Raw genomic sequence first — 26,323 nt, 5'->3', positions numbered from 1 at the left:
ACTTGTAAAAATCATGACGATCAACATGTGAGTAGAGCGTTTTGGATTGTAAATGTAGTGGGATAGTGTTTGTGGAGCGAATCTAACGGAAGAGTAGGATAAATATCAAGCTAAAAATATGATTTTTTACTGATTCGCTCTAGCTGAGATAGTCTTAGCGCATCAAATTAACACTGTACTAAGCTGAGCTCTATTCTATTTTAAACAGTTAAAATTGGGCATTTTAAAACGATCAATAAACTTAAAAAACATTCACGAACAAAAGATATAAACCTAATTTAATTCCAAAGATACAGATACAAAAACTATTATAATTTATACTTTAAAAATCGTTCCTTAATTGGGGAAATAATTAGCATCTGAAGAAATGAGCACAAGCAAACGGAGAAGGAGAATATGAAGTGTGGTTCTTGTACAAAAGCGCGGGCGTAAATCGGCACAATTTCGCGCGCTTTTTTTTTTTTTTTTTTTTTTTAGCTCAAAAGACTTCTTAACAGTGAACGTTTTTATAACATCTGTAAAATGAAAAGGAATGACTATAGAAGTAAAGGATTTTTTGATAATTGTAGTGAAGAAGAAAAAATAAATAATAAAACCGAGATACGGACAAAAGAAATGAAAAAAAGTGAATCATTACCGCCCAAGGCAATCAGTAACAGATGTAAATTATTAGCTCGAAATCTTTAGAACTAAAATCGTGGTAATTTGTGACAAAGTGTAGCGGGCACGGCCGAAGTGTTGTGGGCAAATAAATCTTACTGCCATTAACAATAATTTGGATCCAAAAACCCAATATTTGGAGAATCGTTTTTAAAATAACTCAGGTTGATAATAAAAGTTACTCATTGAGCAAACAAAAGCGTTGGAAAAAAATATTATCCAAAAGCCGGATGTTGTTTTCGATCTGCGAGTTCTGCGCTTTACAAAGTAGACAAGGTAAGTACTTGGTATACGAATGAAACTATAACTTTCTTAAAGAAAACGTTATACCAAGAATTCCTACATGAAGTATCATCATGATTACCGTTTCGTTTTTTCAAGATTTTCGCGTTCTCATTGGTTAGTTTTTGATGAGCTGTCAAAATGAGATCATCAAGATGCCGAGAGGATGTAGTCATGTGGTCTGAAACAGCAAAACATACGACAGTCCTAAATAAGGCATTGTGCGACTTCTCGTCTGTAGTATGTCATTGCTGTGTCGCCTAATCTGTCACTTTAACATTCACAATAACTGAAGAAAAAGCTATAGCTGATATATCGTACGTTCATAACTATTTTTACTAACTATAAAGTTTCTTCGCGTTAATCATACTAATTGCTAAGTTAGTTCAATGGAATTGCCCCTACATAAAATTGCAAACAAACCTGTGATTTTTTCAGAAATTTTTTCAAATATAAACCGGAAAAATCAAGATCTAAAATAACTGAAAATTATCTCAATAAAAATTTACCTCGAGAGAGAATTTCCCTTTACGACTTCGTCCAATTTTTCATTAAAGCGGAATTCTAATTAAGCTTTAAATATTCATAATGTATGCTCTGATATGATTGATCACTTTTACTCACCATTTCGAGTGCTATAGACATTCTAATACATTGTTTAAGTAAACGCAAACTTTGATGATTGAAAAGCTGTTCAACACATTTAGCTCGAAATCCATCCTTTTTTGGAAATGTTTTAGCTAAGAATGACATTAAAAATTTCGAAATCTTGATGAAATTTAACTACATCATTTTGAACTCATGCATGAAAATAACGAGTCGAGTCTTTCAGATTCACATCGTTGCCCGTCAATATGCCACAGAGGGTTGAGAAGCCATAATTACTGGAATATATTGAAGTTTGGCATATTTCATAATCCTGACAAGCCGCAAATTACAAGGCCATATGTCGCCCTGGCGTCGTACAAAATGAGGTTGTCAAACGAACGCTATCCAATACAATTAAAGAATTTAATGAAAAATACATCGATAAGTTTAAACAGATGTAAGGGCATTTGAAGTTGGTATTTTTTTACTGCATCAAGCTAAGAAAAAAGGCTTGGGTGGTATAAGAAAGATATCAATGATACATTTCGCTAAAAAAAGTGTGGCGTACCACAGGTGTATATTATAGGTCCGTTGGCCTAAAAAGGCTCTTGAGAACATAAAACAACGCGAATATCAGTACCATGGGTACGATATATTTTTATAAAAAAAAAACAAGAGACAAAAATAATATTATAAAAACTAAAACGGATGTGGCGTACCACAGCGTAAATTATTGGCCCGATGGCTTAGAATTCAAGAGGATCCTACTATAAGGGCATAAAACGAGAATATTCGCTAAGTAAAGTAAAAATAACTATAGCAAGAAAACAGGAAATAATAATACTATCAAAAAATACGTGGTATGTCACAGGTGTAGAATATTGGTTTTCTAACTTAAAGATGCTCTTAAGTGTATAAGACGAGAATATTCACTTATCGAATAATAAGAATTCATATCATCAAAAGAGTATCGTGTAACACAAACAGGAACATGAGTTCATTCCAAGGGAGTGAATGAATAAAGCTGTGGTGTCCCACAGAATAGGGTATGGGTCCGCTGACTAGGAGGGGAATATGAGAAAAAAGAAAGAAGTTTCGTAAGTCAGGGTTGACACCTAGGCTTCCTAATTCAATTTATTCCTAAAGCGTTTACACCAAAGAAAGGAAAACAACTCAAGGGAATAACAAAAGGTTTGAAATGCGCGAAATTTACGCCTACAGTATGAGGGGCTGTACATAAAGAGACTTCAATTTTTATGGAAATAGACATAATAAAAACAAGAATGTATTACCTTAGCTTTAATATCGAATTACTCTTCCAGTGCGATGATCCAATGTACAGAAAGTAATCTTATTATCATCATTACTGGCCAAGCATCGAAAGAGTTCCAGTTTCACAGAATACACGAGTTTTCTCTGCACGTTTCGTCTAAATTGGCCAAGAAAAACATTATTAGATCATCAATTCACCTAAATTTCCAATTTTCATTTGGCCTGGCTATTGTATATGTTATGTTCCATTCCTTTCGTATCTGGTCCCCTTTTGACCTCATGTTCCATTCATTCAGTATCTGGACCCCCTTTGACCTCATGTTCCATTCATTCAGTATCTGGACCCCCCGCTTTGACCTCATGCTCCACTCATTCAGTATCTGGATCCCCTTTGACCTCATGCTCCATTCATTCAGTATGTGGACCCCCCGCTTTGACCTCATGCTCCATTCATTCAGTATCTAGATCCCCTTTGACCTCATGCTCCATTCATTCAGTATGTGGACCCCCTTTGACCTCATGTCACATTTATTCAGTATGTGGACCCCCTTTGACTTCATGTCACATTTATTCAGTATGTGGACCCCCTTTGACTTCATGTCACATTTATTCAGTATGTGGACCCCCCGCTTTGACCTCATGTTCCATTCATTCAGTATCTGGACCCCCTTTGACCTCATGTTCCATTCATTCAGTATGTGGACCCCCCGCTTTGACCTCATGTTCCATTCATTCAGTATCTGGACCCCCTTTGACTTCATGTCACATTTATTCAGTATGCGGACCCCCTTTGACCTCATGTTCCAGTCATTCAGTATGTGGACCCCCCGCTTTGACCTCATGCTCCACTCATTCAGTATCTGGATCCCCTTTGACCTCATGCTCCATTCATTCAGTATGTGGACCCCCCGCTTTGACCTCATGCTCCATTCATTCAGTATCTAGATCCCCTTTGACCTCATGCTCCATTCATTCAGTATGTGGACCCCCTTTGACCTCATGTTCCATTCATTCAGTATGTGGACCCCCCGCTTTGACCTCATGCTCCATTCATTCAGTATCTGGACCCCCTTTGACCTCATGTTCCATTCATTCAGTATCTGGACCCCCCGCTTTGACCTCATGCTCCATTCATTCAGTATCTGGATCCCCTTTGACCTCATGTTTCATTCATTCAGTATCTGGACCCCCCGCTTTGACCTCATGTTCCATTCATTCAGTATCTGGACCCCCTTTGACCTCATGTTCCATTCATTCAGTATGTGGACCCCCCGCTTTGACCTCATGCTCCATTCATTCAGTATCTGGATCCCCTTTGACCTCATGCTCCATTCATTCAGTATCTGGATCCCCTTTGACCTCGTGCTCCATTCATTCAGTATCTGTACCCCCTTTGACCTCATGTTCCATTCATTTCGTATACGGATCCCATTTGTTCTTATGTTCCATTTATTCAATATAATAAAATATAATTTTCTCATGTGACGTCATGTGCCGCCTTCTTAGCCGCCATGTCTTTTGTTCTTTGTTAATTCATTCACTCACGTATTGAGACTTGAACCATAACTAGCTTAGACAAAATATGCTTGCTCAGTACCTATATTTCCCGTCTCGTATATTATCTTATTTCACATGCCTTAATTCAATAAAATTACATGTCAGATAAATGATTTACAAGCATAGAATACTCCTTTTTAGAGTTCCGTTCAGCGACCACGAATGATAGTTCCAAGTCGAGGGTGGAGTTTCCGCGCATAGCAAAAACTATAGTTTTGCTATGCGCAGCTGGTCACTGAACGAAACTATAAAAAAAAGGGTATTTTAAATTGTTATTAAAAATAAAATCAACCCGTGTTAAATGATGTTCACGCTCGACTACCTTTTTATTCGTTATTTTCAAATTTCAGACCACGTGTCATTCCCTTGAGCATTAATTTTTGTTTTGCAATAAATAATAAATAAATAAAATAAAATAAAATAAAATAAAATAAAATAAAATAAAATAAAATAAAATAAGAATTAATATCTATCGAAGAATCTTATTCTCAAGGAAATAGTACTTGGTCTGAAATGGGAAAACACTGCAACTTTTAAGATGAATTAAGGCTATTTTCTATCAAAATGAAATGGAATAATTGATTAATAAAATGAGTATCTGAGGGTTTTCCGAGTGTGTTGAGACTATACATCCTGGAATGAATGGAATAACATTCCACCCCGAGGCATTACGTTTGAGTCACGATAAACACAGTTATGAAAAATAACCAAGAATACGCCATCATCACCACCACCACCATTAAGGCGTGAAGACACACGGTGCAACATTTCGCGCAACATTGCAGGCAATGTTGCCGAAGTAGGATAGTTTTCTACTTCAGCAACGTTGCGTGCGACAAATTGCGTCGTGTGTCATGGCTCGCAACATCAATTGCATCCAACATTGCGCGCAATGTTGCACCGTGTGTCCGAAGCTTTACCATCACCATCACCATCACCATCACCATCACCATCACCACCACCATCACCATCACCACCACCACCACCATCTCCATCTCCATCTCATTAGCACCAACACCAGCACCAGCACCAGCACCACCACCACCATCACCATCACCATCACCATCACCATCACCATCACCATCACCATTCAATTAGCACCAACACCAGCACCAGCACCAGCACCATCACCATTTCCAGTCAAATAAATATTATTTTGGATGTCGCACCGTATACTTCTATAGAATTGGCGTTCTCGTCTAAATGCGTTGCAAAGACGAAAATAGCTTAATAGCTTTTTTTTTTTGATAAAAGAGTGTGTTTTTTTAAAAATAAAGGTTATTCTTCCATTCATGTTTCAAAACATGACCGACTATACCCACCATGGTGAAGCGATTTCATTGACGTACTCGATCAATCATCAACTCGAAGTTTTACGTAGCATGACATTTGAATGACTTCATTCTCAACCAATCAAAAACGAAAAGCCCCCACACTATCCAATCACAACACTTGATTTTGAAAGCCCTTTGAGTGTCTGACTTTCCCATTCATAGTCTGCTCTCAGTTCACGTCATATGTTGATAAAATAAGCACCAAAAAACACGGGAAAAAGCGACAATCGACACAGTTACATAATAGGCTCATTTCTGTGGTAGCCATTTTATATTATATCATTTCATCCAGTGAAATAAAATATAACAGCTATTTTCTAAAAGTCGAGAAAAACATAAAAGAAAATCTGTAATAGAATTAGCGCTTACTTCAGTATGTTACGCCATTATATAAAAAAAATAAGACTCGGATCAATATAATGTAATAAGGGATTAAACAGTTTGGCTCTTATAGTTGAATATCGACGACGTTTACATATTCATTAGTGCTAAACAAATATTTAAATACTTTGGCTAGTGTTTTTCTAGTATAAAAGAGCATTGGGGGGAAAACGATGATAACATCGGTGATAATCGAAATAAAATTCAGGCGTTATCAGTCGAAACATTTGAATGTGACAATAATAGCCAATCCCGCGTAAATCCCGCGATGTTCGGGATGTATGCATTTGTAAAAAGTAGAAGCAAAAAGCAGTCTTAAGAAACTGAACCGCATACTATTATGCGTCAAAATCGGTTGCTCTTTTTAGTTGAATAAGGAGTAAAGACAGTAAGAAGCGTATTTTTAAGGCCGGAATTTTTTCTTCCCCTTCTTGCTTGAAGAATCATTAAATAATAACAGTTACATCATATCTTTATGTTTTTCTTTAGAATATATTGTAAACAAGGTTTAAAGGTTTACAGAGATCAAATTTAGCTCCTGTTTGATCTTCATCTCGCATAAAAATACGAAATGAAGTTAAACGTGCTATCGGAAAATGCTCGCCATTCGGGTTTTATTCAAAAATTTTATTAACCAACAATTTTAGAAATATTGTTTTTGGTTCAATCTTATCTCTCGATTTGACGAGACACACTTCCGAAATTAGCTTACCACGGAGAACACATAAAAACTTTATCCACACTGCCACACAAATGAACTTTTTATGCATTAGGTTACTAACTATCAGAGAAACTATATGGTGCAGCTAATTTACGACATTTTGTCGAACTATTTTGTTGTGATGCAAAGCCTACCGAGTCGCGATTTTGCTTACCTTATGTATGTCAAATGTCTGAAATACTTCACAGACGATCAGTTGAAGGAAAAGAGTCAAACTCTTGAGGATTTTGGTTTCCAGGCTTGAGGTAGCTGTTAATGTAGTCGAGTACAAAGCAAATTGAGAGGTTTGAAGGAGCTGAAAACTTGACGAAGATTTTACTGGATCATCACGTTATGTTTTCTACCAAAGCGGAGAACGAAAAACGAACTGGTTTTTATGCCAAGAAATAATAAACACAAACGTGGTTAAAAAAAACAGTAAAATGGCCCTTAGATAAAAGAATAAAATAGAGTTGGTTTCGAAGAAGTCTTGAGACCACAAAACGGCTTCGCGTTCGTGTTTTTATCCGCTTCAAAATTATTCTCGGTAAATGTATTCATGCAAGAAATACGTTTGATTTGAAATTCATATTTAAGCCAGAAATAATTATTTGTATGCTAATGTGTACAGTTTTCAAAAAAAATTTACATATACACACTTCTGACTTTTAACTTTGGTTATTCGATTCAAATTTGTCAAAGTGATGGAAAGGCTGCGGGTTTTTTAATAACTCTATCACAGAAATTTTTGACGCCAATTGGTAGTGATAACATTTTTTTATGCGTGTAATTTTATTTTTAAAATGGTACAAAAATATCCTCAATGATTTTCAATTAAAGATTTTAAGAAAATCGTTTGGCTTCATCAAAGAATACAAAATTAGAGTAAATTGACCAAAATAGGAATAAATAAATAAATAAATAAATAAATGCATAAATAACATAAAGGGGAATTTATGTAAAAGATTTTCTTAAAAGGTTTTATTTAGGTCTCGAAGATAACTGATGTTTCACATTCTTCAATAATCTTTTCATCAACCAAGAATTAACTATAAATATCGACTACAAAATTATTTACGATTGAAGTATGTAAAAAATTCTGAGCCCAGCTCAAACGCTTTAGGGATTATTTCCGAAGAAACTAGTAAACTGTGCTTCCCCTAAGAGTTATATTAATATCCAACAGTTATAGAATAGGATAAACCATTTATTAAGTAGATAAAAAGAAAGAAAAAAGCATTATCTTAGTATGGCTTCTTATCTCAGTGTTCGACTAAATTAAAGTTAGAAAAAAAATTACAATTATTCGCTCTCTGTACCTTAAAACTACTATGTTCGTTTAGCGTCGTTGACGTGAGATTATTTTAGGAAAAAATAACGATTTTTTTCCGAAAAAATAGTGTTGGAAAAGTATTTTGGTTTCGACTTATGCAAGGTGAAATAAATAGGTAGATTTCTAGGATATTTTATTAAAGTCAAAACAAGACTAAACTAACATTCAGCACTATGTAGAATAATGATTTAAAGATAAAATCCATACACTTTCATTTTCTATCAATTTATCGATTATTTGAATCAATAAAACAAGAATCTACAGCGGTTTTTATCAACATTTAGTTTGACTTTCATATCGATTTTATCTCTTTGTAAACATTTTTTCTTTTTCATCACATAATTCAAAATAATGAATAGAAGCCAGCGTAATAAAATTTGATCAAAAAGATTGGAAAGAAGGTTTATTTAAGCGAAGCTAGGAAGTTTTAAAAAATCCATTTTTCGTTATGTGGGAACAGCTTGAAATTTTAATACTGTAATACGAGATTTTTATGCGAAATGTTCCAACAGAAAATCCTGAAACTCTAGGGCTGAGGAGAGCTAGATTTGCCAACCCCGAAAAAATATATATAAACGGCACAAGAATACATATAAGTTAATATAAATATTTAAAGCAAGTTTCCAGTGGTTTTGCCCACAATTAACCAAGCCATTTAATCCCTTCCCTCATGTGGTCTAAAACTTATGTTAGTCTACGACAAGCGTTAGAGATAACACAGTCAATGAACTGCTGCCTAAAGGGATTGAAAACTCGTCAACTCGGGCTACTAAAGTTAGGTTTTATCGTCGTTAAATCGTATGATACCAAGCTATAATTTTTTAAGTCGAAAATCATGATCAAAAGCTCCGCTCTGGCAACATTGTTTGTCAATATTAAAGGGTGTAAATTAGCAATTTCATTAATACAATGGTCAGGTTATGGGTATTACAGGACTAGAGTTTGAATTGCTGAAAGCCATAACTGAAGAATCACTACCGAACGAAGTTTGATCGATTCCGATGTTGACAAAAAAAAAACGCGATTCAATTGCGAGTTTGACTGAATTTCGAGAGGTTTTTTCAAAGGTGCGAGCTCGAATCGTCAATTAAGAAAACGCTCTGTTCCCCCTTCTATTTTTGCCTTTCTGGACCACGTTGTAAGAAGGGTGGATAGATAAATCTAATTATATTCCAACAAGACAGCATAAATAAGAGAGGGAAACTTCTTGGTATCGCTCGCGCAATTGAAAAATTCCCGGTTGGACGAATCTTAGTAACCGGATGCAGTTTAAATCTCGCCTTACCCTACTCCCGTGCGTCATCAACTTGCGCGCGCGAGCTCTTAAAAACCGTTTCGTTTTTAGTGATCAATACAATAAACGGAGACACAGGGGGCAGAGGGGCACTTATCTTTCGCAATCCTCCACTGTAAGTCCTGTAAGCTAAGGCCAGGCACACAGCGCGCGGTATCTGACATGCTCAAGCTTACTCATATTATGTACAGCGGTAAATAATATAAAACAAGATGGCGGAGCGACAAGACCTTTTTGTAAACAATGAAAGATAAGTGGCCCCCTCTGCCCCCAGTAAGGAGACTGTCATAAACGAAAAGAGCGCCGCGCACAAGTTGATGACGCACGGGAGTAGGGTAGGGCGAATTTTAAACTGTATCCGGTTACTAAAATTCACCCAATCAGGCCCAACTGAGAATTTACATCTCGCGCGCGTTATTGAGTAGTTTCCCTCTCTTGTTTATGATCTCTTGATTCCGGCGAATAATGTTTTTGGATAACAGCCGCATCGTCTAATCCACTGATAAGGCCTTTATCCGTCGGATAGCGCTATCCACCCTTCGATAAGTAGCTAGATGTGCATATAGGTTTATGGAAAGAAAGAAAAAAAGTAAAAAGAAGCAAATATATATAAAGAGAAGAGACGATGTGACGAACCGTTTGCAGTGAGCATGCGATTTTATCCCGAATTTCTCACCTTCTTTTGTTTAATTAACGACAAAAGGTTTAAACAAAAGAAGGCGAGAAATTCGGGATAAAATCGCATGCGCACTGGAAACGAATCTTGAACTATGAACTGGCTTATTTCTATTCGATTCTTCTCTTCTTCCATCTTTCCCATTTATTTTCCCTTCGTTATATAATGACGCTCGCAAAGAGCGACTTCAAAAGATACGCAAGATAAGCTGCGAGACAAAAGCTAATCATCAGAATTTGCTTTTTGTTAAATGAATGGTTCGCACTATCGATTCAATTGTTTTTAATATTGGAAGCTGATTTCCTCTAGGTTTGGTTTCCCCAGAGACACAAGTATTAAGCATTAGGCGACCTAATAAAGCCCAAACTGTATCCTTTTTTTTCCGCTTCCAAAATCTGTCGAGGTTTAAATTTATTCACACAAAAAATATGAAATTAGTTACAAGAGTGAAAATATAGTTCAAAAAGTTACAGAAAATCCTAGTTCTTATACAAACCAAAAATATGAGGGATGTAAAAGAACCACTGAGGGCGTAAAGAAACCCTGGCAGTGACCACCCTCAGGGCCTCCAGCTCATACAAACCACCTCTCATTTACAAATCACTGAAAGCACCTTTGATCATAATCCATATGGAAAAGAGCGCTATATATAATTATAAATCATGAATCATCATAAAAAAAGCTAATGAATCAAGTGCATGCGTGTGGCTGCTGAAATGATTTAAACTTCCAAGAAAGTAGTCGTTAAACCTGATTCAGTCACTAGTAACACAAGCATAAGCACGAGCTAACGTAGGCAAAACAAAACCTTCCCTTCTCTTGCTCGTTTGCGTCGCTAGTGACAACCGGCACGCTTTAAAAGCTATCTGAACTTTCGAATGTTGTTTTCCTTTGTGTTTGCATCATTAGGAAATTTAAAGCCAAAGATAAAAAAATAAAAAAAACAATAGAGAATTGGCACTTAAATAATTATTGCTTTTCAACTCGCTTTAATCATTTTCGATCGTTTTCTTAACAATTTTTTTTTTTTTTAATTTTATTTTTGTAAATGTCATTTAAGCATAACAGGAATACTTATAAACGAATCAATAAAACGTGACAAAAGAGCAAGTAAAGATGGATTTTAAGAAAAATACAAAATAAGTTAGAAAGGGTGTGATTTTAATTTGATGTGAATTCTTAAAAGAATGGTAAAATGCTAGACAGTTTTCCCGTTTGGGGTTGTGTGAAAGACCAAGGTTTATTTCCTTGCCCCTTATTAGCGTGATTTTACTTGGACCGTGAAACAAAGTTGTGGAATTGCCCTCTTTACCTTGGACGTAATGTTTTCTCGTTTCCGAGAGCAGGTGTCATTCCCTAGAGCAGCATTTCTTTGCTTAACTGTTGTTTATGTTTATGTTTATGATGCGGCTCAAGTAAAGTATCTTAGACACAGGTCAAAAGTCGAACTTACATGAGCCGAACCTAACTCTAACAATGGATTACAAGGCGGTCTTCTTTGATATCATTAGGTTCGGCTCATGTGAAGTTCGACGCTTGGCATGATCCTAATCTAATTTTGAGATAGTGGGACATAGCAACGGTAACTAAGGGGAGTCAGAACCATGAATCGCGACAGGGTCAAGTCGATCTTTCGTCTCGCAAAATTATTCCGCGCTCCAGAGTTTGAAGGTGCGATCAAATGATGTAGACGCGATGTACTGTCCATCTAAAAAAACAAATAATCAAATATGTCAATATTACGAAGAAAATCAATAAAAACACATCTGTAAATTTCTCCAAGTGGTGTTCCAAAGAATGAATACTTACCTCGATGAAAGAACTGAAAAATGAAAAATGTAGAAAGACCATCTGTTCTGCCTAACTGTTTCCGAACATTTCCGCAATTTCCGAAAACAAGTCTAATCTTCGGTAAGCCATCGGAGAAACTTCGGGATTATAGTAATTTAAGACACGAAATAAAGGGGGAAAATCTCGCTACAAGACAAAAAGACGAAGACATGCAATTTTGACCCCCATTTCAAAGGTATCCCAAACCATGTGAAATTTATTTTAAGTCATTGTAAAGCATTTCGCTTGGGATGCCTGTGGCGTTACCACAGGTACCCCAAAAATTGCAAACAATTTCCCGAATACCGTTCTGAGGAAAAGCAAAGAATGCTTACCAGGAGATAGATCAACGCACGAGACTTTTTGTTCATGTCCTGCTAGTGTCTTGAGAGGAGCCCATCCTGGGTGAGACCACACCTATAACGACAACGTATCTCAGTATTTATCTAATGTGTGGCAAAGGTCCATTGCTCTGGTGGAAACCAATAGCCAAGCTTTGAAAGAGGAGCATGGAGCGAAAAAACTTCTATTATTTAAGCTTGGATTATCCTTATCCTTCTTACAAGACTAAATAACTAATTTTTAATGTTTTCTTTTGGGTCTTTCTTGGTATAGCAAGATGTATTATATTCTGGGTTAGGGTCTTGTTATTGCAGGGTATTGTTTAGCTGCAAACTCATTGTTCTCAGCTATTGTTTTATTGTCTTCATGGCTCAGGTGCCCTGCAACACCACGAAAGAGCCTTTCTTTTGAATGGGGGGGGGGGGGGATTGGGTCACAAAGAGAGGAGAGAGGGGGTGGACTGAGGTTCTGACTACTTTTAAACCACATTATACAAAACCAATACAATCCAGCGACAATATCCCTTGCCCAATAAATCCCTTTTGACAATTCCCAACATGTCCAAAACTGAAAATTAATGTCTGGGAACACAGGGTATCCATTTGGCTTTCAATATCAATATACTGTACGTAGAACTGATAGAAGTGTGCAACATTAACGCTCAATCAATCAGTTTCACTGGGATAGGATACAGTTACATTACAGTAACGGAAGCCTGTACCACAATTTTTGCAAATGTATATACAAAAACGTTATTTAAAACCTACCTTTATGTGACTGTCATAAGATGCTGATAGCAAGTAATCGTCTGTAGACAACAAGAAAACATATTATTTAGAAGCTGTACCTTTAAAGACCATTCTTTTTTTTTTCTTTTTTTTTTCAATTTTGAACATTTTATTCTGCAAAGCCTTGGTATTGTGCTTGAATTTTAATATCTTGAACCTTACCATGGTATTTCAGATGTGATACAAGGTTAGTGTGTGCTGGTATAGTATAGAGACATTTGTGTTGCCGTAGATCCCATATCATTACTTTTTGGTCCTCACTTCCTGTTGCAATTTGATATCTAGAACATAGAAGCAATAAATAAATAAATTAACAAACAAATGAATGAGTGAACAAATCAATATCAAAAATCCAGTGGCCCACAAGTTAGCCACCATCATGTGTCCCTTGGCTTGTCCAGAGAGGAAGCCGGGAGGGTAATATAATTAAGGGATATAAAACAGCGCGCATGTCTATATACTGTGATATAAACACAATGGGAGCTGTAGAGCAAGAGAGAAGTCGTAGAGAAACACGATGTGTAGCCAAGTGTTTCTTTGACTTCTCGACTATATAGACACAGTTTTATATCGCTTTTATAAAATATTTTTGAATGATTTCATGCGAGCGTGTCTCTGTTCTCTGATATAAACACGGTAGCCAGCCAATCAGCGCGTGCATTATATCTCAAATATTTTATAATATAAGATAAACAAATAATAATAATAATAATAATAATGAAACAATAATATCCATACCCATTAGGTGCAAAATCAATAGCTAAGACCTTCTGCAGATGACCATCAAGTGACATGACACACTGTCCTGTGCGCAAGTCCCATACCAGACCACGTGCATCAAGTCCACTGAAATACACAAGATATACATTATACAGTTATCTAATAAAGAAGGGAACTTGGAAGGGTCTTGGTAACTTGTCTGTTACTTCTAAGGTCTCAGCTTTGATCCCTAGACTTGTATCATATGTGAGCAGAGTTTCTTATACATGTAGGGCCTCCAGTAAATTTTGTAAATAATAATTAGATGAAGAAGTCACTCTCCCTTGATTCGAGGTTTTCTCTCCTGATTCCTGAACTTGGCTCCACATGTGCACAGAGTTTGTTAAACTTTTTTTCTAGAGCCTTCAGTAAATTTCGTAAAATATCTCTTGACTCAATTTTTTTATCTCCAGGTTTTCCTAGGAGGGAAAGAACTTTTTTACTCACTTACATTGAAATATCAGAGCTTTTTCACTGTTTTTTTTCCTCGCTGTTTCTCAGGGCACAGAGACTGGGTTACCTATGCACAACACAAAATACATACCAAGTTGCCGACAATGATCCATCTGTTTGGAAAGCTATGCTATAAACCTCTCTACTGTGTCCTTCCTGCAGATAAGACGGAATAGGACGGTATAACTAAAAATTACGTGTCACTTTTATAGCGCAATGCGTAACACTATGACCACACTTAATGTATTCTGTACATTAAACTAAGTCTAATGCATTTCCATGCGAAGCTGGATGGTTTTACCGAATAAGGTATGTTAAAGCTCTTTTGGCAGCAAAAAGCAGGTGCAAAGGAGAATCAAATACATTGAATGTGGTTGTCATACTTTTGCAAACTGCGCTGTAAGATGTATATACAATTCCATCTGTATTTATTAAATGTAGTCGATAAGTACCTGATGTAAGACTTCCTTTAATTGTTCTAGATCCCATAATCGCCATGAGTTATCAAAACTAAGACACAAGAGTAATATTCAAGTTAGTAATGTTGTAGTTAGAAAAATAAAGAAAATCCTCCAACTATATAAAACCTAGCTTAGACCCTAAAATGCAGTTACTATCACGATTAATGATCAATTTCACACATGAATTGCCATGAAGATAAAAATAGATCAATTTATAATGGTAATTGAACTGAGTGGAGTGCAATTTGGTCTGAAATCAAACGCGCGATTACAAAATCGCACGACCGCGTAGCGGGAGTGCGATTTGTAATTGCAAGTTTGATTTCAGACCAAAATTGTACGACACGAAGTTCAATTACCACTTTATTATATCCATTTTGAAATCTTTTTTGAAAAAGACGTTTTTTCAGTTAAACCGACATGACTTACAATCTAAAAGCAGTCGATTCAAACATGCTGCCAAGAGAACTTGTTTATACTGATCGAGCAATGATTCTCATTTTGAAAACCAACACTTTCAGTCCAAAACTAAAATGAATTTATATCGGACCAAAAGGCATTACGTGTATTAAGAATCGTTTACTTACATTAAATAACAAGACAATCCTGCCCAAAAGGGTTGTAATGAACTGGCTGTTGTCCATATTACAGCCAATGCTCACTGCTTGTATTTTTACGATTTCTGTTCAATATGTTTAGATCACACTTGTGCCGACAAAACAGCAAAAATCAAAGGTTGTTTAGTCCTTCGGTTGTCCTTAAGAAGTCACTTAGCTCAGCAAAAATCTTCTTCTTAAGAAAAACTTCTTTTAATGACTGTATTTTCGATGTGTTGTTATGCTTTACAGATTGAAAAGGAAACCACTTTCCACGATCAATCGCCAAGAAGTCACATTCAAAAGATGCCGATTGCATTTTCTCCCACTGCTTTTCGCTGTAATATCTTCAACTTACTTAAGCAGTTACTTTACAAAGATGCTTTTGACGATTTTAAGTGATCAGTTGGTCTTTTTAAGTCCTTTTTACGGCTTTTTAAGTCTTTTTTTAAGACTTTTGACGGTAAAATCGTTCTTCAGAAAAAATTATTTGAGCCGTGGCTCTTTTTTTTCGCAAGAAGCGGTGAGCTCAACACTAAGATGGATTCCTTGATATAATTGGCTAGAAAATGACATGTCTCTCTTGTGATTGGTTCATATCAGTTGATGTGCAAAATCGTGCAATTTAGAGCTCAAAATCGTGCAATTTATGCTGAAATCACTGCTGCAGGGAACCAATCAGATTGCAGGATTTGCTTGTGATTTCAAAATGGATGTAATAAGAATTTAAACTTTATAAAAATAAATGTGAAATTTATTCATTTATGTAGAAAACCAGTTGTGAGACAGAAGGCATAATTCATAATAATATACATGGCCAGATAGCAATCCATCCCCAAGTAAGAAAGAAGCCCTCTCTCACCAACCAATCAAATTTCAGTATTTTTAATAATAATATAATAATATAGTATATACATTCTCATACACATCTAAAAGTCTTGATGTGTTCACATACAGAAATTAACAGAATTTTTGCCTTGCCCTCTATGTCGTAGTCTAAATTATACAATATTGTAAAAGATTAAAGTTGGAACTTACCAACATGTGCCAAGAAAGCGTCCAGAGGGATGGTATGCCAGACGTGGTACTCTTTTTTCATGACCTTCGATATTCGCTATAGGTGTATCTCTATTCAAATGTAACATATGTTAACAATTAATTTATGAGATATATTAGCTAGCTATTCCACACCAATCCTAAATCTAAAGCCCCTATTTTGAAATACCAATCATGGACTTACGATTTAAGGGACCATAGTTTAACAGCTCCATCTGCAGAGCAGGATGCCATGCATGGACCAGTTTCGTCAAGAGATAATGTTGCTTGAGGATGGAACACTATTGCACCAACACGTTCATTATGACCTGTGAACGGCAACAATGGTTAATGTAATTATAATACTTAATGCTTGGAGACCTGTGACTCTTTAAGACCACAGTACGGCAATAGACATTTTTATTAATAGCACTGCAGCCATCTTAAATTATGGGATGCAAAGGAGGCAAACATAGAAAATTTAGCATAGAGTGGCAGGGTTGTGTATTTTCTAATAACTACCGCCTCAGCATCACATAATGTCTTAATGAACCATTTTTTACCGTATCGGCAAGAAGATCTAATATGTCACCCATGCCATCTACCCACTATACTGATGCCTGTCAATCAAATATATTTTTAATCGGATTATGCATACCTTTTAAAATTGAAATGGGTTCACAATTTGGGACTGACCAAAGCTTGCACAAACCACTCCTGTAAATGAATAACCAATTGAAAAATAAATTATTGTTCCCTAGTATACATATACCTCTTACTCTGACGAAGGACTAGTGTCCGAAACGTCAGTAAGTTTTTTCATCTTTTCATGGTGTTAAATTTACCTTTTTATCATTACTGTTTCATTAGAAACACCGACGCAGCTCACACTAGTTTTTAGCTAGTTATCTCTTCTAGTATTCATATAGTTAGGTAACAAGAAATTCTATACAAGTTGAAGGTTAAAACACAGAAATAAAGACTTTTTGTACTAGTCCCCCACATTCATTATCTTTGCCCTGGGGCTTTTCATTTGTTTCTTTTGTGGGCTACCTGTGGTACATCCTTCCATTTTAACACAGGGATCCCGAGCACCAACAGTAAAAGAATAGAATACCTGTGGAGGTGGCTTATAGTCCCTTTCATAGTTCCCTGCACCATCTTGAAAGTATGCCATGCCTTTGCATCAAAGCAAGATGAATGGGGAGCTTGTAATGATATGATAGAGACCTTTTTGGACAATTATTCATGTCTCTATCATTGCAAGCTCACAGTTCATCTCGCTTCAATGCAAAGACACAGCTACCTTTCAAGATGGCACAGGGAACTGTGAAAGGGACTATTCTGTAATATGCATGAAGTCTTTTTTGTCACATGTTAAAATCTTACCAAGATGCAGTGGCTAAAATCTTTGAATCTGGTGAAAACTGACAGAATGAAAGAGGCCTCTCATCTCCAATCTGACTGCATAAGTTATTTAAAGACTGGAAAAAATTACAAGATACAATAAATAATATTATCCAAAATTACCTTGCAATGTATGTTTAGGTAGGATATTCGGTACTCCTCCTCCCTCAATGGAAGTACTTTGCCCTCAGGGGGAAGGGGTAATCAAAAGTAATGTACAAATATTATGATATTTCTTGGTTACATTGTATTACCCTTAGTTTTCGATGTAGTTCTTGTGTTTTTGCTGCTTTCTCTGGGTCTGGTCTGGCTTGCATTATTCTTGCTTGTTTTAATCTCTGGCATGCTCTTTGAGATGGCAAATAAAAAAGTGGTTGTGAATGAATGATTGATTGGGTGGTTGGATGGATGGAAGGAAGGGCAGACAGATGGTTGGATGAATATATGAATAAATGAACAGTTGGATAGATGGATGAACAGACAGACAGACAGACAGTTTAATAGAAAGGAGATGGATGGATGGACTGATGGGATAGATGGGATATAGATGGATAGACATACAGACAGACAGATGGATGGATGGAAGGGCAGATAGATGTTTGGATGAATATATGAATGAATGGAAGGTTGGATGGATGGATCAACAGACAGACAGACAGTTATGGGAGATGGATGGATAGATTGATGGATGAATGGATGGAATAGATGGGATAAACCTGTAGATAGATAGATGGACAGACAGACAGACATTGCTGGATTAATAGAGTAACACAACAATGATGCTTTACCTTGGTAGGGAATAATTAGCTATCCATATCCTTGCAATCCTTAATTCATCAGGTCCCTCATGGTACCAAACTTCTTCAGTTTCCTACGGCAAAATGATAATGGCCCATCCATTACAGAACAATAACGAATGTGTGACAATCTCAACACAACCAGGCTCTGATGTTCAAACTTACTTGTGGTATTTCTTCCCGTTGTTGTTTATCTTCTGTTGTAATAATATCTTCACCTAATTAAACAAGCAATCACAAAAACATTCATACTTTGAATACCATAGCTTATACCTATCATCATTATTATTATTATCATTATTATTACTATTATTATGTGCAGTACTAAAAGGTATAGATGCAAAAAATCTATGACCTGTATAGAGCACACAGTGCAACCTATACAGTCTAAAAGGAAACTAACTACAATATATTTAAATAGATGTCCCTATAAAACCATTGACTTAAAAATAGTTCGGGAAAAAAATGTATATACAATCAGTTACAATAAATTTCTAGCAACAAAAAAATATTATTATTATCATTATCATTATCATTATTATTTTCTATTAAAAATTTATCTTACCAAATTCTGAAAGTATTGCACGCAATCTTTCTCTTCTTTCTAGGGCTCCTTCTCCAAATAAAGCTAAAAAATAAGGAAAAATTGTGAGGAACAAGACACTGGATTATAGTTACCCTTAAGGCGTACTCCAGAGTGAAACATTAAGGGTGTTGTAGTGATATTGCACTCAATAAAATTTGAAAGTATACTTACTAATTGGTTGTCTTATTTCTCGTAGCCTAGCTTTCACGGAAGCAATATCTGTAGGTACTGTTATCAAACGAGCCTAAAATATATATATTAACATGAAAAATAAATAAACAAAGTTTATATAACATTTGTCACGGAGGTGAAAGTGGAAAGAGTGACTGCAAGGGAGTGACTGCAATGTTTCCCAAACCAGTGGCTCATAAGAGCAGTAATAAATTATGTGTTTGGTGTGTGTAATGAAATAGAGACAACAAGAGAAAAATATCAAGGCCCTTGGCAGGAATCGAACCCACATCTTCAGTATTCTAGTCTGATGTGTTAATCATAAGAGCACTAGAGCAGTTTTGGTATGACTGTTAAAAGCCCACACCACAAACGCAGTCGTGACACTGTAAGGAATAACATGAAATATATGCATGTACATGAACATTCTCACTGGATACTCGTGACCTCTACCTTTTTTCTTTTTTCAAACTCAGCTAGTAGTTCTTTGTGCCGTTCAATGGTATTGTCCTCTGAAAGATCTTGATATTCTCCTGAAGAAAATTACATTGCATTAGGACAAAATGGTATTTACAAGGGGTGGGGGGCTGAGGAAGATATATTGAGTAATTCCAGAAAATATCCATACCTCCCCCATGGAAGGGGATTGGAATTTCCAAGGGGTGGGGAGGGACTGAGGGTATATTGTGTAGTTCTAGAAAATATCCACACCATCCCCCATATATGGCTATAGTTAAGGCGACCTTATCAATGTGTTAAAAACAGTTAACGGTTGCTCAGCTCGATTAGCTTGCTATACTGAGCAGCTATTACCTGAATCTTGGTTAAATAGTACTATTGTAAAGCTTAATTTGATATATATATGTATGTTTATATGTAAATTGGTAATAAAGATACTTGTTGTTGTTGTTGTTGTTGTTGTTAGAGGAAGATTAGAATTTCCAAAATATCTCAAGTTTAATGATATAAGACAGTGTTCTGTCATCAAATCCCATCCATGGTTGCATGTTCAAAATCAATTTGAAGAATATTTTCTTGAAAAACTTTAAGGGCTTTAAGCCAAGATTAAGCGTTACAGGGTGAAAAAACAAAGAAAGTAAAATAGCAGACTTACCTTCGCTAATATTAATATTCCCGGCTTGAATACCCGCAAGAATAGCATCAGACATTCCATTTTCTTTTCTTTTACCATCCGCTGAAGTGCTTGTAGAGCTCTCCGTCTTTGGCGCGCTTGCCTTCGACAAACGTTCTCTCTCGATTTCTTCTAAACTTCCAAAGTAAATGCGTTGTTTTTTTGCTTTAGGAGCATCATTGTCGTCCTCTGACATGATTCTTGTATAACAGAGTTTAAAAATGCGTAATTTACTCGATATTTTTAAAACAAATTTCTAGAAAACTTTCAAAGTTCATCGAGCCGCCATTTTGATTCCGAAAACGCATGCTCGACGTCTGGCACAGGAAGCCCAAAGCAGCTGTTTTCCAACACAGGAATCCCACAACATGCAAACCTCTCGCAGAGTACGAATGTTATTGATTTCATTTTGGTGTGCAAATCTTCACCTTTTCCTCCTTTTTTGTTTATCATGTACAGAACCTAGATCACAATGCATATTTATCAAATTCAGAAACTGTTGGTCATAGCAAGGGTGTTAATCATCACGGCCAGAGGCTGGCTAACCTCTCCCATAGGCTTAGGCCGAGCTTTCTGTTCAGTCTTTAAGTCTTTGGATAGCTGTGAAGGGTCAAAATTTCCAGCATAGTCGTCAATGCTTCATGCTGCCATATCGCCCTTCACGGCATCTAGAGGTATCATTCTATTTTTATCAACAAATATCAAATGACTTTTACTGAATGAACCACAACCACTAGGAAATGGCTTTGTTTTCAAGATTGACTAGTTTTGACCCAGTCCTCCCACGATATAACACTGAGCAGTGGTCAGCAGGCTGTTGCCAGGTAAGAGAGTTTTACCATGCATTGAATACAGGAAGATGCAGGAGAACTTTAGGAACAAGATTGTGGGTTAATGGAATCTATCTAACTTTGAACAGATGAAAAGACCACTAATAAACAGCAATGACTATTTTTTTATTATTTATTGTCATCTCCGTAAAAGCCCGGCATATTACACAGTTAAAGCAAAAATGAGACAAAGAATGTGCAGCTAACACATAAAAAGCTGTAAAATAAAATATAATGAACTCATGAATGCACAAACTTGAATAACACAGTCCCTTGCCTCAGTATACACAGTAATTTACAAGGTCAATGGTTAATGTTTGACTTATCCAATGTTTTAAAAAAATTGCGATTTCACTGGAGATTGATCACAAATCAGCTTGATGTTGATTCCTTAAGATAAGCAATCAGATCTAGTCGTTCACTCTTTTTCTTTAGTCCAGCAAACACCATCTTGGTTCCTGTAGGGGAAAAATTCAAAGTGAAAAAATATGAGAGAGGATAGGAAAATTGGAAAATTAATCTACCTAAGTTATGCAAAAGGTGAATTATGCAAAGCAAGTTTTTCAATTTATGTGACAAAATAAAAAATGATAACATAGCCACGATAAAAGAAGCACTCTGATTGCATCCAAACATGGATGGTGCACGCTGACGTGATTGAATGGTGCTGATGAAACTGATCACAGAATATTATTTGACTTTTCCCTATCACTGGAAACAAATTTAGGCCAAAGGAAAAATCAAAAAGCCCTGAAGAGAAGTAATTAAGTAAGTAAGTAACTAAAGACTTTATTTAAAGAGAGTAACATGAAAAAGTGATTACACTTATAAACTTGTGGCCCTCGCCTTAAGTATAAAACTACATTACAATATAAAACTATAAAAGATAAACTATAAAACTGTAGATAAATATACAAAATAGAAAAAAAATGCCAATCCTATATAACCTAATTGTAGGAAGGTTTTCACACAAAAAAGGGCATCCACAGTCCAGCAGGATAGGAATAAATCAAAAAACGAAAAAAGAAGAAAATGAGACATGCTTAATTAAGACATACCTGGAATATATTTCTTGGGATTCTCTAGGTAAACCATTAATGTATCTTCACCCCAGGTAATACCTTTCTTCTGGTTGGCGGAAGTGTATGAGAAGCCTTCAGATTGGCCTGTTTTGCGTCCAAACAGACCATGAAGATTGGGACCTGTCTTGTGTTTGCCTCCCTGAGTAAATAAAAGGACACCTTGATTTTGTATGACTATGAAGCCACATATAACACGACTGCATCATCATGACAAGAGCCATTTACAGAATTTGAAATCCCTGCATATATACAGCACCACAACAATCATGGTATGGCAGTGACAGATCCAGGGGGGGGGGGGGGGGGTTCGAAGGGGTCCACGGAACCCCCCTTGAAGGTTTGATCTTTTAGGTAATAGAAATATGTCTTATATAAATTTTGCTTAAAAGTATCCACAAGGATAATGTTGAACACGAAATGATAAATATTTGCTGTCATAATGTTTAATTTACCTTTAAGTTCCATTACTAGATAGTAAATTAGGTGATTAGAGCCAATTTTTTTGTCAGACATCGACTAAACAAAAGAGAATTATACAGTTTAAGAAACGGAACCCCCCTTTGAAAAATCCTGGATCCGCCACTGTATGACATATCTGTACGGCAAGCCTTTTTATAGTCATTTAACCCTTTTAGAACAATGATGAACGCTGATGTAAAAAGCAAACCACTGTACAATGTTGTTAACCCCAGTGTATCCTTGGTTTATCAAGTATTTAGCTGTTTGTATAAAATGATAGCAGTGAATGCATTTTGCTTGTATTATTCAGTAGAGGTCAACTACCCCAAGGTCATAATAACTTTATAAAACTTACCCTAGGTATATGAGTCTATGAAAGACTAAAGCACTATTACTCCCCTTTAGTAAAAATACGCAGGTGATTATAGAAAACGTCGCTCGCTGATTGGTCAAGAAACTCACACTATCACACGATAATCACCTCGAGCGAAACCCCAAAATGGCGGCCAGCAGCTTTGTTGCTGTTACCGGGAAAAAATGCCTTTTATTTTCTTTTTTTCCTTTTTATGAAAAAATCACATGTGTATTTATAGTTAAACAATTATTTACTTCAGGCACAGTGACTATTGGGGAATATTTACCTCGCCGCAGGAAGACTCGCATCTCAGTAAATATTTCCCAATAGTCACTTCGCCTTCAGCGAATAATTGTTAAATAACATTAATGTAAGATTACCTTATCTACTGTGTGACACTGTGAACACTTTTGTTTAAAGATCTTGGCTCCTTTGGTTGCATCTCCCATTGCTTAAATAAAAATACAATAGAAATCCAATCAGAAGACTTTGAGTGTATAGAAATGATTAGCTGGTCAGCAATCAGGAAGCAAGAGAAATACTTGTCTATACTTTGTGTTCATATGCTTCTCCCATGATCTATAGCTCTTGACATGTTTATATCATAGTACAGAGAACATACAGTCCTTTGACTAAACATTATCCTTTGATTGGCTTCGTCTCTACGCGCCCAGACCGATAACGATCATGAAGGGATGATCCAATCAATGACAATGTTTAGTCAAAGGAATGTATTTCATTTGTCATGTTACTGTTAAAATCTTGATAAAAAATCAATAAGAACCCCTGACCATAAAATGAAATGCAGATACAAGACAATGCAAGACCAGACTTGATTGTTATCATTAATCAAAATAATGGAGGGAGAAATTATTGAGTCTCTATAGCTTACGACAGAATGCATTTTCTGCGTAAAACAATAGATATTTAAGACTTCTCTTAAATAATTTTGATGTCATACAATAGTCTAAATTACATGAGGACTAATAGATAATTTCATTCAAGGTTGATTCCAAAAGTTATTTCAGTTGAACAACAGCTGGTACAAGAGATCTTTAAAAGTAACCTCTGGCACTAAAGATGTTGAAAGAGTCACAATGTGGAAGAATAAAATTTAAATAGTTATTAGCACACACGTCAATAAAAATTATGTCCCAATATTGCATAACAGATTATCGTATTCAAAAAATGTGAGATCGTTTGAACGCGGAAATAAAAATTTTAAACAAAACTGAGAGCTTCAACATAGACAGAACATCAAAGAACTATTCATTGGCACTTCTGTGTTGAATACTAGACTTATTCTTATTTTACACAACTCATTTTATCACAAAGAAACAACGACTTAGTAAAGACTATCTAAAAGTAACATGTCACGTTATGTGATCATCTTTCATCGCAATAAAATCAACTTTTTAAAAAGGGGAAGTTCCTACAATACTTTGAAAGGTTCATCATGAAATAAATAGGGCATACGATACAAAGAATAACGAACATTCTGAGAAAAAATGAGTAGAATTTTTAAAAAGCCGGTAGTTGATCTGGTTACTAGAAACGACGGCTGATTTATGCAAGTGTAACACTGTAAAACTGTCCTCAAAATTACACTAAAAACAACTAAATAATCAATAATAAAAATCCCACACATTAAATAGACCCTACTGTACTTACTTGGTTGGATTTTAGGGTTTTTTGGGGTAAATTTGTGTGATTTTAGAGCAGTTTTTTCCAGTCAAGAGTCTGGCGTGTGAGAATCACGATTTGAAAGGCTGACCCTTGTTTCGTCATCACCTATACCCCTATCGCGCATGCGTAGAACACTACTCCGCTGACCAAATAGGATTCCTTCGTCGTGACTCAGAACCGAAAGTCGTGATTTACGACACGTTTCCGAAGTAATTCCGAGTTTTTGCCGTGAGACTATCATGAGACAGCAGATATGGTTGCATGATTTTACTTCCACTTCCGTCCCTGCAACAGTGTGAAAGTTAGGCGTAGGCGAGTGAAAGAACTTTCAAGTACCTCTCCAAGTACATATTTTAGGACGTTTGAACGTTGGCGTCATTGACCTCTACTACCAGATTTCCGTTGCACACTTTCCTTTGTTCAGATGAGAATATGTTGACCGCATAGCACTTATGAAATACATGAAGATATAGAAATATAAATAAGTTATAGTGCTTAGGAACGAGGTTATTCCGGGCGAAAGCCCTTGGAATTAAATTCGGAAAAATTAATTTCCGACCTCGCTAGGAATAACCTCGTTCCTAATCACTATAACTTATCTACATTTCCTTTGTTCAGTTAATTAGCACCAATTGTCTTACTATCATCATGAGGGAATACAAATTTAAATGAGAAAGAAAATTCGCGAAGTATCTTGGTAGTGGGAGTCAAATGACGCCATCGTTCAAACGTCGTATTACAAATCGTACGAGAAGGTCGTGTTAAGCTACGGACACACGGTGCAACATTGCGCGCAATGTGTACGTTGCATAGTGCAATAAGCCTGAAGCGAGAAGACGTTTTACCCCCGACTCTAAACCATAATAGTTTTTAAATTTCTTTCATATTAAAATTTTTGATTCCTTAGAGAATACAGGACAGTAGTCATAATTAAAGAACAGAAACAATGTGAAAAGGATTATGGTCTAGAGACGTGGGTAAAACGTCATCTCGCTTCAGGCTTATTGATGTTGCAAGCCATGACACACGACGCAATTTGTTGCACGCAACGTTGCTGAAGTAGAAAACTCTCCTACTTCAGCAACATTGCCTGCAATGTTGCGCGCAATGTTGCACCGTATGTCCGCGCCTTAAATTATTCGCACTTTGGCATATTTCTGAACTGAGCAAAGTACCCTGCTTGTGGGGGTCTCTTAATTTCTGCTTCCCAGTCTTACGCTCAATCCTACAGACTGGTAATAAGAAAGATAACTACTGCTCGCAGGGTATATTCTTTCGTCATGTTTGTTTAATGAAAAAAAGAAATGTTCTGATCCTTTGAGCCTCAGTCAGGCAGCTAACCAATTCTTTATCGCGTAAAAACGCACAACTATCACAAGAACTAAGAGGTGAAAAGGAGTGCTCTAACGAACTCTTGCAAACGCACCGAAAAACTCGCACATCCGGGAACTTGGTTACAAACCGCGAGATATTTCTA

At 36.2% G+C, this 26,323-nt stretch overlaps 3 protein-coding genes across 5 annotated transcripts in view; all 3 read right to left on the bottom strand.

The window, feature by feature from the left end:
• The window catches only part of LOC116303749 (voltage-dependent L-type calcium channel subunit alpha-1D), a 43,803-nt gene extending 36,471 nt beyond the window's left edge, over window positions 1-7,332 (bottom strand). For 2 of the 3 annotated variants that reach the window (XM_031713342.2, XM_031713359.2), the window contains exons 1-2: window positions 6,950-7,332; window positions 2,823-2,959 (exon numbers count right to left, since the gene is read on the bottom strand). The gene's annotated coding sequence lies outside the window, so the exon portion shown is untranslated. The remainder of the gene's footprint in view (window positions 1-2,822; window positions 2,960-6,949) is intronic. The other variant, XM_031713350.2, reaches the window with a different exon arrangement.
• A 3,012-nt stretch (window positions 7,333-10,344) lies between these two features.
• LOC116303697 (U4/U6 small nuclear ribonucleoprotein Prp4) lies at window positions 10,345-20,723 on the bottom strand. Its single transcript, XM_031713288.2, has 18 exons — window positions 20,417-20,723; window positions 19,756-19,835; window positions 19,303-19,375; window positions 19,111-19,173; window positions 18,711-18,763; window positions 18,537-18,619; window positions 18,003-18,096; window positions 17,731-17,825; window positions 17,000-17,058; window positions 16,547-16,670; window positions 16,345-16,434; window positions 14,702-14,759; window positions 14,341-14,405; window positions 13,776-13,883; window positions 13,200-13,318; window positions 13,017-13,057; window positions 12,243-12,324; window positions 10,345-11,785 (listed from the first exon to the last, which is right to left on the bottom strand). The coding sequence occupies exons 1-18, from the start codon at window positions 20,628-20,630 to the stop codon at window positions 11,724-11,726; spliced, it is 1,563 nt and encodes a 520-aa protein (XP_031569148.1). The 5' UTR covers window positions 20,631-20,723; the 3' UTR covers window positions 10,345-11,723.
• Window positions 20,724-21,369: 646 nt separating this feature from the next.
• On the bottom strand, window positions 21,370-24,976 carry LOC116303690 (cytochrome c). Its single transcript, XM_031713274.2, has 4 exons — window positions 24,832-24,976; window positions 23,541-23,611; window positions 22,323-22,485; window positions 21,370-21,722 (listed from the first exon to the last, which is right to left on the bottom strand). Exons 2-4 carry the CDS (start codon window positions 23,607-23,609, stop codon window positions 21,637-21,639), a joined length of 318 nt encoding a protein of 105 aa, XP_031569134.1. The 5' UTR covers window positions 23,610-23,611; window positions 24,832-24,976; the 3' UTR covers window positions 21,370-21,636.
• Between the last annotated feature and the right edge of the window lie 1,347 nt (window positions 24,977-26,323).

This window comes from Actinia tenebrosa, unplaced genomic scaffold, assembly GCF_029948245.1.
Source record: "Actinia tenebrosa isolate PJP-AT-01 unplaced genomic scaffold, QUT_ActTen_1.0 PGA_scaffold1__47_contigs__length_23844297, whole genome shotgun sequence".
NCBI classification, from domain to species: domain Eukaryota; kingdom Metazoa; phylum Cnidaria; class Anthozoa; order Actiniaria; family Actiniidae; genus Actinia; species Actinia tenebrosa.
This window is presented reverse-complemented; position numbering and strand designations above follow the sequence as displayed.

Bases quoted from the DNA above. Each gene is read 5' to 3' on its own strand.
- LOC116303697 (XM_031713288.2), bottom strand. From the start codon at position 20,630: ATGTCAGAGGACGACAATGATGCTCCTAAAGCAAAAAAACAACGCATT. The intron at 18,097-18,536 runs GTAAAGCATCAT...GCCATCTCAAAG, and splicing joins GCTAATTATTCCCTACCAAG to AGCATGCCAGAGATTAAAAC. The intron at 13,319-13,775 runs GTATGGATATTA...TCTATGTTCTAG, and splicing joins ATTGATTTTGCACCTAATGG to ATATCAAATTGCAACAGGAA.
- LOC116303690 (XM_031713274.2), bottom strand. From the start codon at position 23,609: ATGGGAGATGCAACCAAAGGAGCCAAGATCTTTAAACAAAAGTGTTCA. The intron at 22,486-23,540 runs GTAATCTTACAT...TTATTTACTCAG, and splicing joins AGTGTCACACAGTAGATAAG to GGAGGCAAACACAAGACAGG. The intron at 21,723-22,322 runs GTATGTCTTAAT...TTTCCCCTACAG, and splicing joins TCCCAAGAAATATATTCCAG to GAACCAAGATGGTGTTTGCT.